The sequence below is a fragment of the Letharia columbiana genome, assembly GCF_014066305.1.
Source record: "Letharia columbiana isolate WasteWater2 chromosome Unknown Sc0000036_s0, whole genome shotgun sequence".
NCBI lineage: Eukaryota > Fungi > Ascomycota > Lecanoromycetes > Lecanorales > Parmeliaceae > Letharia > Letharia columbiana.
The window spans coordinates 13,809-28,386 of NW_023501080.1; the positions used below are offsets into that span (position 1 = coordinate 13,809).

Consider the following 14,578-nt stretch of genomic DNA (forward strand, 5'->3'; position numbering starts at 1 on the left):
ACCTTCGAAGATTACGAAATGTTAGCAATTAGCATCAGTTTCTGAAGGTGCTTCGCCTAGCAAGCGATGCCGAGTCGCTTGGATTTGCCGTTCAAGCGCGTCTATCTGATTTGCCATTGCTCACGAGGAATCTGTTGCTGTCTCGTTTCAGCAAGGGCCGATTCAGGATACGGAAAATTTCATTGATAGGTGAGACGTTTCAAAGAGATCCCGGCTGACGATACCTCGTGTGAGAAAGAAGCTTTCTACCACTATCACTCTTTGATAGTATCTCAAACGCCAAGACTCGAGCGCCAAGATCTCGCCGGAAGGGTCGTCCAGCCAACACCTCATCCAAGTCCCGGATGCGCATCGCTTACAACTCCAGTGATGCCCGTCCTCGTCGCAGACTCGTCAAATGGACTCGATCCTTCGCACCCTACTGAGGTAGACACCAAAAGTCCTGAACGCCAAGATCTCGGATAACGGCCCGCCTGAAGGGTTGCATGAACAGTGCGCTTGGAGCTGCTTCGGAGATGTACTCGGCCTAAAGCCCACCATGGCGTCCAAGCATCCAATGCCTCTATTGTTCCAGCTTTCAATCGGCGGCGACCAATTCCTCGAACTCATGTGAGCAGCACCATTAGTGACAAAGATTGTTGTTTGACCTTTCTTTTATGTCCTAGTCAACGCCAAGTCCGACAAAGTATACATTAGCTGCTTCTACCTAGATCCTTTAGGATAGTGGACAAATTGAGCTGACGGTGAGGTGGTGAGAGAATGATTGTCGCGATAGCGCTCCTCAACTGTCAACGTCGTGGTCCGTAAGATGTGTGATCGACTGTGTGCGTCCCAGTCGTGATGCTCGGCATCAACAAAAGCAGTGTTACCCAGATCCTGGAGGTTGGTCCTCGCATTGTCTTGCAACTCGATGTCTTCATTCCGGGGCTGTGCCCTCGAGAGCTTCGATTTCAGACTGCTGAAACTCACACCTGACTTTTTGTCTCTTGGGCCTCTGGAGCCAGCTTCTGCCCTGTATCCAAAACCTGAGACATGTCGTCGCCTCAGGTCACCAACTTGAATGAATCCGGTTTCCAGACTATCGAGGAAGGGTCTCAGATAAACGAGGCATGTGGCCAGAATACTCAGACACTGTACTATCTGCGAACAGAGTGTCACAGGCCAGATCTCGAAGGTCAAGTCACCTGAAGGCTTGATGCGATTGAGGTAGATGACCTGGCAGATAACTGCTGTCACGACACTATCCCATGTTAGCATGCTACAATAGACCGGTCGGGCAATGCTTTCCCACACACGAGCCATGAAAAACAGTGCCAATATGATTTTCTTGGGTCTTGCCGATTTGAGCCGTGCCACAATGACCAAGGGCGAAACAATCAAGCGGACATCGGTCAATACGTTCATTACCGCCACATGATTGGCCCAGGAAGGCTGTTCCAAAAAGATTTAGAAATCCTCCGAGTCAAGACCAGGAAGACTGCTTACAAGAGTAAAGCATGACTGGTTGACGTAGTCCCGCGGTTTAGGGATCTGGCATTGGAATGCGACTGTGACTGTTGCAGTTACGGCCCAAAAGACAACTATCAAGCCGATGATAAGACCAAGTTTACGGTCGAGGGTCAAGGGCGTGAGACTTCGAAGGAACGCAGCGAGTGATAGCTTCGCGAAACAGACACTTGTTGTAAAGGAAAAAGTGGCTGCGTATTGTGCTTTTAAGATATAAGCGCTCAGCGGGTGTAGAAAGCATCACGACTAGCCTTGAGTAGAGCGGATAATTCGTATGTATCCAGGGATTTCAGACGTTGGCCAAGACCATTCGAGGTCGCGAATGAAATTGTGATTGATTGAGCAGATGCAAAGAACTTCGAAGATCAGCCATATCACAGTCAAAGTCGCGCCAGCAGTTTCGATACTCATACCAAGCTAATGAGGATAAAGTAATCATCGAGATCAATCCTATGAAGGACATATCGCTTGGTCGAAGAGCGAACGAGGACCGTGAGGAGAGAAACAATCAGGCAAAACCAGATCAATGTATCTAGGAGGGGGCTCACGTTGTCCTCGGTAATAGCAACGCGTGTCATGGTGAAAAGCACGGGAAAACACGTGATACATGAGCCAACAACAGTCTATACGTGAGAGCAAATCGCCGAAGCGCTGAGTGAGGCGGAGATTGGTGAGTCGCAGGAGGGATGCCTGAGGTGCCTGTCTGGCGGGGGAAGATGGGAAAAGATTGCAAAACTTTCTGTGACGCTGGGTGAGCGAGGATGAACAACTTCTTGGTTTCAGCTTACGTCGATGAGGTCCCTCGCGATCCTTTTCGCTCGGAAAAACTTCCAGTCGACGAACCTTTGGCCCGTGTGACAGTTGTGCGCTGGCTTGTTCGGACCTATAGGTTTCGCCGGTTGGTCCTTGGTTGGCTTGCACTTCTTGTGTAATTATCATAAGTGAACGATAGAGGGGATGCTTGATATTGTAGAGGATAATGAGATAGGTTGCAAGAATGAGCCCGGTGATTACTTAGTGAGTAAATTGTTATGGAAGGGGGTTCATTCAAAAGTCTTAGATCAGCGTGGTCTCTAGCAAGGACACCTGGAGGAGGCTGTTCACGGCTCGTCCACGCATTATCAAACGGTGCTACCCCACTTCACCTAGAGCCACTCTCTCCTGCCAGGGACGCCGTACTAGAAGCAGCTAAACCAGTCGAAGGGATTCCTTGGAGAGCGCTAGAGGACTCTCCTACCGTCGTGGGCGACATGAAATCCCTCCGCCGGTTATACTGTACAAGGTCTGCGTTCTCGGACTCGTTGGTGATAGTATGAGTCGACGAGGAAGCGAAAAGCGTCGCGTCGAACTACAACGTTGATACCGACCACATCAAGCAGGTTAAGAAAAGGCTTGGTCCAAACAAACGTAGCTTCTCGCGACTGAGCCCAACAGTGCTGTAAGAAATTCGGCCAGGACTTTTGCAACTGATGGTCGAACTTTGCATATGCAAACGTCTGGACGACAGAGCAAACCAAGCATCCGGGCGACGAGGAAGTCATGGACCAAGTCGCTCCGACCTAGCAGTTTGGGTCAACTTTGTTGATGTGCAAATGGGCTGCCGGTGACCGTGAGCAGAGACTTTGCAGACCTGCTCCATCTGCATGATGCGATCGTCTTGAGCTCGGTCAACAACAGCAACAACAACAACAAAAACACGCAACTTCCTCGAAACAAAAAGCTCAAGCGGGCCCCTCCCCAGACCCCAGACACCGACCTCCCAACCCGACCTCGAAACAATCCCTCGGGGCGGTGTGGGAACCGGGCACGGCTTCACACGAAAGGAGAAAGAAAACCACCTACCCCTCCTAGTGCCGGGCTGGCGTAGCGGCTGATTGACACCTCAGACATATCTCACGACCCGCCGACGCCCTGTCGGACCATATTTAGTATCTGGGCCTGCCCGCACGGTCTCACACGCACTATCAAGTCAAGTAGAAATCGACTCTAGACCTTCATTCCCCAACATGGCCAAATAACAAACCCCAGCGCTCCTTTCTCAAGGGGTGAGGGATGGTGTACGAGTACCGAGACTGAAAAGTGGACGGGCGGCGACATCTTCGACATGGACCCTGACGGAGATGCCGGACGCAGCAAACATCGTCCGCTTCCCATGCAATATGATCAAGTACTAGAAAACCAACACCATATCCATCAGAGATTAGAAACCCATCACCGTATCCATCAGAGTACTAGAAAACCAACACCGTATCCATCAGGTAGATCGCCGTCATCGTGGGCGTCGCCTGGTACTAGTACAAGCTCGGCTCAGTAGCAGTCGTTACTTTGGCTTACATCTGATGATTCGGTATGGCGGATGATGGGCTCCGCGGATTGTACAGATTACTTTGGAAATCCATAGCACTACCTATCTTGCATCCTCAGGGGAGACGGGAAGTGGTCGCGTACAGACCCAATGAAGTTTCAAAGCGGGACAGCAGGTTGGGAGAGCGAGGGCAATGTTGGAGCATCGGATACTGGGATGCTTTGGTCACTCGCACGGCGCGCGCACGAGAGGTTGGAGTTTGATACAAGCAGTGTCAATAGTTTCGAGAAGTTGGCAAGGTATAGAGCAAACAGAAAGGCTTCATGTTGATCTCGCAAGGCTCTGGAGCATCAAGCCTGTTCACGTGAAGACTTGAAGAGGTAGGTGGATTTGATCGATGGCATGATCCTGATTAATGACATACCTGCACCTGCAGCCATGGCACACGCAACAATCTAAATGGATATTCCCGAGACCAATCCCACTCTCCGCTCCGAGAGACACACGGTGAGACAAAAGAAAAGAACATGTGCTCGCATGTCCCCACTGACTGGTATCACATTATAATAACCGTACTAAAATTGTTCCAACGCACCGAACATTTCACCGCGAGCGCCTGGGGCATCGGAAGGTGGGTGATTGTCGAAAGACATATGGCTTCGAAGACGCGCCGAAAAGCAGGCTGATGGCAGGACGAGAACGGCGTGGTATACAAAATCTCGAGCGCTTGCATGCTTGAGAACGAGGGGGCTGAGACAGACCGGGGGCTTGCCGGAAAGGATTCGACCTTTGGGGGAAATGACTGGTGCCATTTAGAAGAACAGGCCTCCACAAAGTTCAGCTTCTCGTCCACGTTTTGGGTTGGGTCGGGCCTATAACAGACCACAATCACGAAGGTTCTCTTGTATAATAATATCTGTAGCCAATCATCAGCAGGTTCGAATGGAAGTAAGGCGGTGATGAACATACCATTGACAGCCGCCATGACAAACCGTATCTGGGTGGTATCGGTAGCGCAGGTGAAGTGGGTGTAAATCTGCTTCGTCTCGTGCTGGTTCAGGGAAACGAATCGGTTCAGGATATAATCGCAGGCCGCAGCATAATCAGGTCCACCTTCAGCAATATTAGATCTGTGATGCTCCGCGCCGTTGTTGCCAGTTCGGTTCAGCTTGCCTTCATAATCCGGAAAATAGTTCTTCATGGGAGACACCGGGAGTTTCTCTTTAAACCTGTCGATCTTGTTCAAAAACAGGATGATTGAGGTCTTGACAAACCATCTGGAGTTGCAGATAGAGTCAAAGAGTGTGAGAGCTTCTTGCATTCGGTTGACGGTCTCGTCTTCGAAGAGCAATTGATCGTACTCGGAGATGGCAACGAGGAAAAGGATGGTCGTGACGTTCTCGAAGCAGTGGATCCATTTCTTCCGCTCGGATCGCTGACCTCCGACATCGAACATGCGGTAGGTAAGCTCGCCAATGATGAAAGTTGTTTCAGTAATACCGGTGGTCTTCACTCGAGATCGTAGAACATCTTGGTCATTCGGTAGATAGTCGGGCTGGGCAATCCGGCCGATAGAGTCGAAGTAACTAAGATGAACGAGTAAGCAAACGCACGTGTGGGGTAGTGAGAATGAACAAGGGCCTTGTTTGGAGACTCTTCGCAAGGCCCAAGCACCAGATTCCACATCCTTTCCGCCTGAAGGCTGAGACTACTCACTATCTGGCCGAATCGTTGAGCTGGTACTCTCTTGAACGTTTGAAGCATTCTTGAACGCCGGCGTCCTTCCACAGAGCATCTATGGCACTTCCAACCTCCGGCGGCAAACTCTCGCCCTCGATTTGTGCAGGCTGCATGAAGATGGTTTGGACGTGGTACTCAGTTCTCTGGTCGTCCAAAGGGAGCTCCAGTGATTCCATAGCTTCTAGTATGACGCGCATCGATTGGACGGTGTTGCTGTAGATGATCTCTTTGAATGACTCTCGCTCGTCCCGCGAATAGCTGCCTTCGTGGATGAGTTTCATCTGCTTGAGGATTGTAGATTTGCCAGACTCTCCGGCACCTGGTATGGTATTAGCCCTTGTAGCTGTTTCATCGAGACTAGCCATCCTGACCGAGAAGAAGCATCTTGATCTCATTCCGTTGAGATAGCTTGTCGCGCTTCAATTGATTCTCGATCTGCTCATTCCTCTCCTTCCCTTCCTTCTCCTCCGTACTCATCCCACAGCCCATCTTGGCGGTCGTTGAAAGCTTTCGCGATTACGGCACGAGGGAGGGATCTGACACGGGCGCTATCTGATTACGCGGTCAGTCTCCGCTATCGATGCAAGGATAAGTGATGAGGAACGAGAGGCGACGTCATGCAATGATGGGTGTAGAGGGTAAGCGCAAGACTGTGGTGATGAGGCTTAGGGTGGATGAAGCCTCTGTGATCCGAGGATTTGGTACCTCGGTAAGGCTGCGGCCAAGGCGGTGTGCTGCGGAAGCGCAGTCAGACGGACAGATTTAAAACTCACCGCAGATTTCGTATGTGTCGATTGAGCTTTGCGCAAGTCAGAGACACCTCGGTATGGTTGTGAGGGAGCGAGTGGACGCGCTGATGAAAGCGACAAGGAGTTGGAGGTTGCAACTTGCAAGATTTCTTTATGGGGGCTGTTTGTTCGCCGCTAGTGTTGTAATGAACGGCCCGTTACCGACTCTTGAAGAGGACAGACGGGGCAGACGGGAGTGATGCTGTACAACGCCCACTACGACAATGAAACCAGGAAACGCTATGTGCTGTCGTCGATGGAGAAAGGGACCGATTTTGGAGGTCTTGGAGAATGAAGGAGTGTGGAAAAGAGGATGGGGAATCGATTGGCAGCAAAGTTTAGCTAAGCCGGCTGAATTTTAGACTATTCCCCTAAAACCCTTGTGGAACAGGGAGAGGAGACCGGGACTTGTCTCAAGCAAGGGCACTCGGTACTCCTACTCGAAACTGTCGAGAAGGATACTAATGTAGATAGGAAGTCACGATACTTAAGTATCATGAACAATCAGCAAGATGATCCAGCTGTACATTAGAGAATAGGTGCAGGGGCAAAGCTGAAGGGCGTCCCGTAGAGTAATACTATAGCTCCGCGGCGCAGCCAATCTGCCTTTTTCAAGCGATCCATGATAACGCATCATCATCATCTGGCTTGCTTTTCACCCACGGTTCAGTTATCATTGGTATGATAATTGATAGGCATCGACGTCTTTTCAAGCTCGGAGATCTGACACATTAAATTCTATCAACTACCGCAGAAAAGACGGAGAATTGTGATGCATGCGCTTCTAAAGCGGAACTGTCTATGGTGTTTCGAAAGTATCAAGAATCCAGGCCAAGCAAATTGCAAGCCGAGCGGGCAGGGATTTCATCCCCTCCCGAACCGTGCAGATCGAATTCCTAGTGCTTGGGAAAGTTGGAAGTTGGCCTCCATCATCCAAGTGTGTAAAGGAACAGCCCTAATGCAAGAACTCCAACAATCAATAAAACCTTCGGTATTGAATAGATGCCCTATTCGGATGGACATGCGACCCTGAGTAAGGTAAGCGTGACTACGGGGCGCTTGCTCACTAGTTCCGCCTGTTCCCCGCATGGCGGTGAGCTGGGTACTACGTCTACAGCAGATCTACCCTGTTCGCCTTAGAAGAATAACCTGTGAAGAGATATAGGCACCAGTGATCGTAAAACTTTGAGTTGAGTGAATGGTGTCGGAGCAATTTTGATAATCTGGAGCGTTCGATTGCGGTGATTTATGCGTGATCAAGCTCGTTGCATCGAGGTCAGCAATCAACCACATGGAATGAGGCTCATCGTCAGGCCCACTACGCTGACACCAGGAGCTGACGTTTCTATATTGTGGTTTATCTGTGTGCCTCAAACCCCTTCCGCTAAGTGTACCATTTCAGAGGAATTGCACCTATACAGGAATATCGTCCTCCACTGAGGATAGCCCCCATGACATAGACTAAGACGACGCTGATGCAAACTACGTTAGTTGCAGCGCCGCAGTGAACGCAGGACTTCTTTCAGAGTCCCGGACGCCGATGGGTCAAAACCGAAAGAAACCTCCCTCCCACTTCCTATCTGCTTTCCCCACCTGAGGAGCGGCCCTCGGCGAAGCGTGCTCAGTGTCCGCTTGCAGATCTTGCGGTTCATTGGATGGACCAGACGGGTGGCCCATGGGGTTTCCTTCCGAGAGTCTGCTACTGTCAGTCTCGCCCTGCGGACGGTTCGCTTGCTGAGTGAGATCGACGACAGGGCCAGCGTCAAGTTCGACTGCGAAGGAATTGCCGTCGAGCTCTATTGCTGCAGATCTTTGTCTCGACAGTTCCGCCATCTCTGATTCTAAGTCCGAAGTATCTGGCTCTGGCAGGATTTGCGCTGGGCTGGGGCCATTGTTGAGTCGATGGGCAATCCTTTGCAGCGTGCCCTGGGATGACTCTCCGATAACATAATCCTGCTTCGAGTAATGCGATATTTTATCAGGATCTGAGCGCTGTTCGGCTAGATCAGGTGGGATCCAACTCTTGCGATGTATTCGCTGAATTGGAGTCCGGCCAGCCCATCGATTGGAATTTAGGGTAACGTTTTGCCGTGTTCCTAGAAGTGGAAGTATAAACGTCAGCCACAGTACAGCACAAACGGATGGAGTATAGTTACTGAATTTCTTTCGAATCTTCGTCTTGCAAAAGAGACCTTGGAAACCTGCTGATTGGATACACATCTCCTGGCCCCATATGGAGTAATATCTCGGTGTAAGCGATCTTAGTAGAGAGCTGGACGCTGACGTTGTCCATCTCGAACAGACGTTTTCTAATCATTCGTTCGATGACGTCCGTTGAGACCGAAACCTTCTTGGCGTGCTGGCCCCGGTGCTCTTCTTGTATGACGAAGTACAATTCATAGCCACACTGCAGCTTATTCCGCATGAACTTTCCAAGCTCGGAGATCTCCTTGCTGTCTTTCAGTAACCGGCAATATATGTGTCCTGCAGACGGCTCTCAGCATGCTGTATTAGAAGACCTTCTGGGAAACAAACCTTTTATCTGGACAGAATCATCTGATGCAAGCTCCACAGCGTGAGATTTTTCGAAATAAAAGCTCGAAGCAATCAAACGAAGCGCTACATTTTGTATACTAACATCCGTGCTTGAAATCTCACGGACTACTCCTTGGATGTAAGGTAGGCTCTCCACTTCATCCAAGCCAGGTGGATTCTCCTTCAATTGTGGGTTAATTCGTATATACCCGACTTTTTCGTTTGGAGGTGGATGAAGCACACTCATGTAAGAACGCCAGATCTTTTAGAGAAAAGGAACTTCAAACACTGACTGACCTGGGATTTTTGAGCACAAAGACTACCACATCAGAAAAGGTGTATAGAAGACATGGATACAGATGGGTGACAGTGAAATCCCTGCTCCTTTTAGCGTTTGTATCGGCCCAGGTGATTGCATGTTCCGATCTGTGATGTATCTTTTGCAATTTTCTTTCAAAAGAGTCAACCCGGCCAACTTTTGAGGGCTTGTCCTTCCTTTTTAGTCTTGCTCCCAGTTGTTCTCGTTCACCGCTTTCCAGCCCCTCGCAATCTGCATACATAATAAGGTTGTCTGACATGCAAGTCTGGGGGGTCTGAGTAGAGATGGACGTCGCCAGAGGTGGGGACATCGAGCCCTGCAGCACCAACGACTGGAGATGGGAAGTTCTCGTTGTTGGTCCTGAGATTTATGACCAAATTAATGATAGTGCTCTTTCCTGCGCCTGCGATCAAGTGTCAGCACATATGCCTGCTTTCTATGATGGCATGCAGACCTGTCTGGCTTACAAATGACACGAGACCTGGAAATCGATGGTCGCGCGCGTGGCGAGACGATGGGCGGAGAGTGTCGGCCATGATAGCGGCATACCTCCCATAGTCTCTGAATGTAGGTAGCTCATCATCTTCTCGGACGACGCCGAACCATGTTGTGTCTTCGTCGTTTTTGTGCAGAATGTCTTGTTCAGCGGAAGTTGCCTTGACCTCCAAGATAGCCTTGATTAACTCAGCGGTACGACAATCGGTTCTTTCGTGCGGAATGGATCCTGGAGCTTTCCGCTGCATCTTATGAGATACCTGCTTTTCCCAACAGCTGGTACTTCTTTCACAACTATCGCAGAGTTGATCGCCAGAATTCTGCCGGCTTGTGCTTCTGCTCTGGGTATGAGTTTGGATGTTTCTGGGAAGAAGCGAAAATGTCAGCAGATACGTCGGACGCAGGATAGCACTGTTCGAATACATGAGATTATATGATTGCCGGCCAATCCTGCTTCGCTCACCGCCAGCTATGCGACCATCTCGCGAAGCCGAATCTCCTTGTATGAGGGGATCTTCAAGATCGAGAAGAGTTATCTGTTCTTGAACACGGGTGCTTCTAGATCACTGTCAAAAGCCTGCATCAGTACTAGGATTTTCTGCTAGGTCACATACGATTTGGCTTGGTATCTTGTTAGCCCATGATTGGATTCGGACGGGCTCCCGCCTGACCGGTGGAGAGGTCCGTTGGGGTGTTCGGTCTGTATCTGAGGGGTCGGCGGCTCATCGTTGAGTTCAATCAAGTCTTCTTCAGGTTGCAATTGGCGGAGGTCATAATAATGACTGCTGAGTGGGGTTTTCAGGCTGATGCCAGGCTTCCCGTTGAACTTCGGCTTCACATGAGCACCGGAGCCGCTCTGCATTAACGAAGCGGTATGCGGAGATCGCGAACTCATGTTGAGAGAGCGTAAGTTGATCTCTAGCAATAGAAAGGAACTAACTGAGGAGAGAGGGAATGGAATCAAGTACGAGAGCGACTTCCAACCTCATCCGTCAAGTTTTGCCCTAGCCGTGCCAGAAGGTGAGGCGGGCTCATGATGGTAGCCTTGCCCGAAAGTGGAGGTTGCGCAAAGGAACCACGTACGTATTCTGCGAGCCAGCCGTGAGACATAAGCAGCAGTGCAAGACTGGGAACGGCCCAAAGGATTTGGAAGAGCCGCTAAGCCTCCATAATCTGCCTTGGGATGTCAAGTAGGCATACATTCCGAAATTTCAGCTCCTGCCTCTCATCCGAGCGCTCAAAAATTCCGTGAGCATTTTGAACATCGAAGCAGCTCTTGATCTTGCAAGTTGTGCGACGAGGCTGCCGCTGCCTTTCCAGCGAACAGAATTACATGGCATGAAGGATCAATTCAACTTGATAGTGTTAGGAGCAGCAGGCTAACCCTTGGTGAAGCATAACGGCATAAAGAGGAGGATTGGCTGGTCAAGTTCCAAGTTCCGAGTCCATGCGCTAAACGCTGTGTGTTTGAAACCTGGTGAGTGGACGCCTATGCAAGATGCGTTTCATCAAAATTCTCAGCACCAGTCAGGAAATGGTAGGGAGAGAGCTGCAGGTTGAATTCCACTTGGCTGCAGACAACGTAAGATGAACTTGCTCAAACGGTGGTTCAAAAGTGGCACCACGCCATCAGTCAGTCAGTGGACGTTTCCAGACTACGTAATCTGCAGAATGGTGGGGGAGATTTGTCGCCAAGTCTCTGGATGTATTTAAGTATTGAAGTATCCAAGTCTTCAGATATCTGCCTCTTAACGAGCTTACCATATGTGATCCGAGGGAGTTTGGGTCTCGGGGCTAAAGAAGACGGGATAAACAAACTCACTTGCCTCCCGGGAGCAATGAGGTTCCATTTCTCGGTAATCAATACGACTGACTGACGCGCGGATCCATTGGTCCTATTGCCATTATGCCATTCACATCATAGAATGTTACTTGTATCTCGCAAATTACTACTGAGACTCGTTGGCCTGTGACGGACTGATTGGGAATATCAGAGTATTGTTAGAGCATGCCGTTTGGATACTGCAAATTCGCTATGCTCGGTGTCATTATTAAACCCCTTGGTTATGCCAGGCTCGAACGTCTGGGTGGAGACGAGAGGTTATCGGATTTTCCTTTGCTAAATCCGAGGTAAACCAAGCTCAACGACCTCTCTTCTTACTCGAGGCAATGTTCAGCACAAATTGGGCTATATCGCCGCTTAGTTAGATGCAATTGAGGAAGAGCTAGTCCATCAATATATGCCCCTGATTAGAGGCACATTGAATGGTACTGACGTCTGACTCCCGAACCGGCAAAGAGACCCCCTTTTCGCTGCCTCCGCCACATTCCCTTTACAGGCACGCTTTTGGTTCAGGAATTTGGGCCATATGTTCACTGGCGCCGTCTATTTCAACAATCGCACTGTAGCCTGGCGTCTTACTGTTTTCATGGCTTTCGTCAGCGTCATTAAATCCACTCGCATCCTCGTTTACTACTCTGTGGACCTCTGTCTTCAGACCTCTTTCAGCCGTGGATATATAATTCCGATGAGTATCTCTATCGACCGTACATATGACGGCTTAAAGGATCCTCGAGATGATGTTCCATCACCAAAGCCTCCAAAGCCTCCAAAGCCTCCTGGTATACCTTTTAATGACGCGGCAGATCTGTCCGATCCTAGAGAATCCATAGACTTCCTCCCAAGTGTGTTTGCTCTGGTACCACTCTTACTGGTGTATCTTGCCTCCACAGCCAGATCATACGATCGAGTGTCATGCAAGCCTTCCTCAGATTATAGAAGCCTCTGATCCTTTTGGTGAGATTTTCATTCAAGACACCAGCAATTGCCGCCATCAATATTGTTTAGAGCCCGGAGGGCATGTTGGAGATCGGAAGGAGTTAGGATCTTGCTGCGCTCGGCTGTGATCTTTCCATGCTTGGACTTTTGCATCTGCAAGTCTGTCGGAAGCTAGTGTACGCGATTCTGTCAGCGGCCGTCGCCCCTCAGAATGATAATGGCTTGCCAACCTTCGCGCATAATCTCCTGCTCGAACCCCAACGTCGCTCTCAGGAAAGCGACTATTGACTAGCCAAGCTAGCTCCCAGGAATATCATCAGCGGGTAAACATGGCCCAAGCCTTCCTCCGGTGCCGTCGAGGTTATCGTTCATGATGTATATAGCTGCCCGCATTGCGGCCTCGGTGCCACCACTGCAGCTTTGACATAAAAAGGTCCGCCATTAAAGGGAGGGTACGGGAGCTGCCTTGATCGAGGTCGCTAGGAGGACAGAGAAATGCTGGCACGAGCTGGTAAAGGAATGTTATCATGAACAAGTATAGAATTGAGATGAACAAAAATCAAAGTCATTGGAAGTGAGGACGCACGCGACAACGACGGGGGCTATTGGTGGGGCGTCATCGAGGCTAGAAGCCGCACGGCCAAGCCGAGAGAATTGTGCCCAGGCCCCAACCTCTAAAGTATCAGCCCTAGAGGAACCTCTCCGCTGGCGCGACGCGGGAACTAGTAGGAATTACGCGAGCCGAGGTCATTCGGCCACGGCTTTGTTATCTACATGTACAACATTGTACAGGCTGACACTGGTGCAGCAATTGCGCTCCATCTGCTTCCATTCTATCGCCACTTTGTTTGGAAGTTTTTTCTCTAATTTTCTCGCTTCTGCTGAGATGGGTCATACATTCTCTAAAAGAGGAGCTGGATCCCTGCGCATTGATGTATCCTACAGAGTGAGGCTCGTGAGCAAGAGGAGCCGCTCTCAGTTTCGCCGCGTAGGCTGCACGATGATGCATAGGCTGTTTTAGCACGAGGCTGAAGAGACAACCTCGAATCTGCGGCGTCTTTTCATGATCTCCCCTGCCGTTTCTCCATTGCGCTCGTGTTCATGGCCTGCTCTACGACTTCGGAGTCATAAGTTATATAAATTTCTTCTGCCCCACATTCTTCTGTAGCCTCTATGATTTCGAACCTCGCTCAACAGTGTGCAGTATAGATTACTGCTCCGCTGTCTGAGCTAGGGGGCACTCACCACAGTTCTCTTCAGTGCATTTGGACCACGTACCTGGAGGCCCGACTAGCTTGAGACCTTAAGTAGCCGTCGCCCATCGCAGTTCTCCTAGTTATCCTCAAGCTCAGCTGAAGGAGTGCCTATAGGAAGCACTAGAAACAGTGTACCCTACCATGGCATTCGATGAGAACGCCTCTCTCGGCACGGAGACCGGTGAAAGCATATCTCAAAAGCCTCCAGTGACAAAAGCCAACCTATGCGGCCTCGAGGGTGTCGAACGGCTCGTCGTACCCTCAGACAAAAGTACTCGATCTTTCATACCTTTTGGAGTTGACGGCACATTGGTGATAATAAGTCCATATGGAGAGGTTTTAAGGATGTCAAAATATATTGCTGATGACAATCCTCGCGTGATCTGTCTCAGCAGCCCAGGAATAAGTATGGACAGACGTTATCTGAATGGACTTGGTGCTAGGATGCAAAGGCGAGCGCAAATACGAAAGAGTGGACTCAGCATTCGCCTAATGGCCGATTCAAAAGTCGAAGACCCAATCAAGACACCACTCGAATGGATCAACGGTCGCTGGCCATGCATTCACTATGAGATCGACGGTGTTCTCGTCTCGGTCCTCTTCACAGTGAATGAAGGGGTCCTGTCACAGCAATTTTCCATCGAGAACTGTCGGTAACTCAACACTCGCTTACGCTAGTACTCATTCGGCCTAGTACATTGGTATATGAAGGCCTTCTCTGTACATAGGTTCTTCTTCTTTAGACACAGACATCATTAAGAATACCATATCTAGTGATCAGTCTCATTATACAAGTAACTGCATACCCAGGTATTTACCAACACTGATCAGTGTACTTCAATACTAGTAACAGAT

The 14,578-nt window shown here is 49.9% G+C and overlaps 4 protein-coding genes across 4 annotated transcripts; 1 reads left to right on the plus strand and 3 right to left on the minus strand.

The window, feature by feature from the left end:
* Nucleotides 1–702: 702 nt before the first annotated feature.
* On the minus strand, nucleotides 703–6,040 carry HO173_008942 (uncharacterized protein; the record flags this gene model as incomplete). The annotated part of the gene is made up of 4 exons (XM_037310838.1): nucleotides 703–1,431; nucleotides 4,695–5,397; nucleotides 5,528–5,870; nucleotides 5,923–6,040. 4 exons carry the CDS (start codon nucleotides 6,038–6,040, stop codon nucleotides 703–705), a joined length of 1,893 nt encoding a protein of 630 aa, XP_037162154.1.
* Nucleotides 6,041–7,884: 1,844 nt separating this feature from the next.
* HO173_008943 (uncharacterized protein) lies at nucleotides 7,885–8,559 on the minus strand (the record flags this gene model as incomplete). The annotated part of the gene is made up of 2 exons (XM_037310839.1): nucleotides 7,885–8,435; nucleotides 8,496–8,559. The coding sequence occupies 2 exons, from the start codon at nucleotides 8,557–8,559 to the stop codon at nucleotides 7,885–7,887; spliced, it is 615 nt and encodes a 204-aa protein (XP_037162155.1).
* Nucleotides 8,560–9,399: 840 nt separating this feature from the next.
* HO173_008944 (uncharacterized protein) lies at nucleotides 9,400–10,583 on the minus strand (the record flags this gene model as incomplete). Its single annotated transcript, XM_037310840.1, has 3 exons — nucleotides 9,400–9,596; nucleotides 9,648–10,246; nucleotides 10,303–10,583. The coding sequence occupies 3 exons, from the start codon at nucleotides 10,581–10,583 to the stop codon at nucleotides 9,400–9,402; spliced, it is 1,077 nt and encodes a 358-aa protein (XP_037162156.1).
* Nucleotides 10,584–13,864: 3,281 nt separating this feature from the next.
* On the plus strand, nucleotides 13,865–14,380 carry HO173_008945 (uncharacterized protein; the record flags this gene model as incomplete). Its single annotated transcript, XM_037310841.1, has 1 exon — nucleotides 13,865–14,380. The coding sequence occupies one exon, from the start codon at nucleotides 13,865–13,867 to the stop codon at nucleotides 14,378–14,380; it is 516 nt and encodes a 171-aa protein (XP_037162157.1).
* Nucleotides 14,381–14,578: the final 198 nt, after the last annotated feature.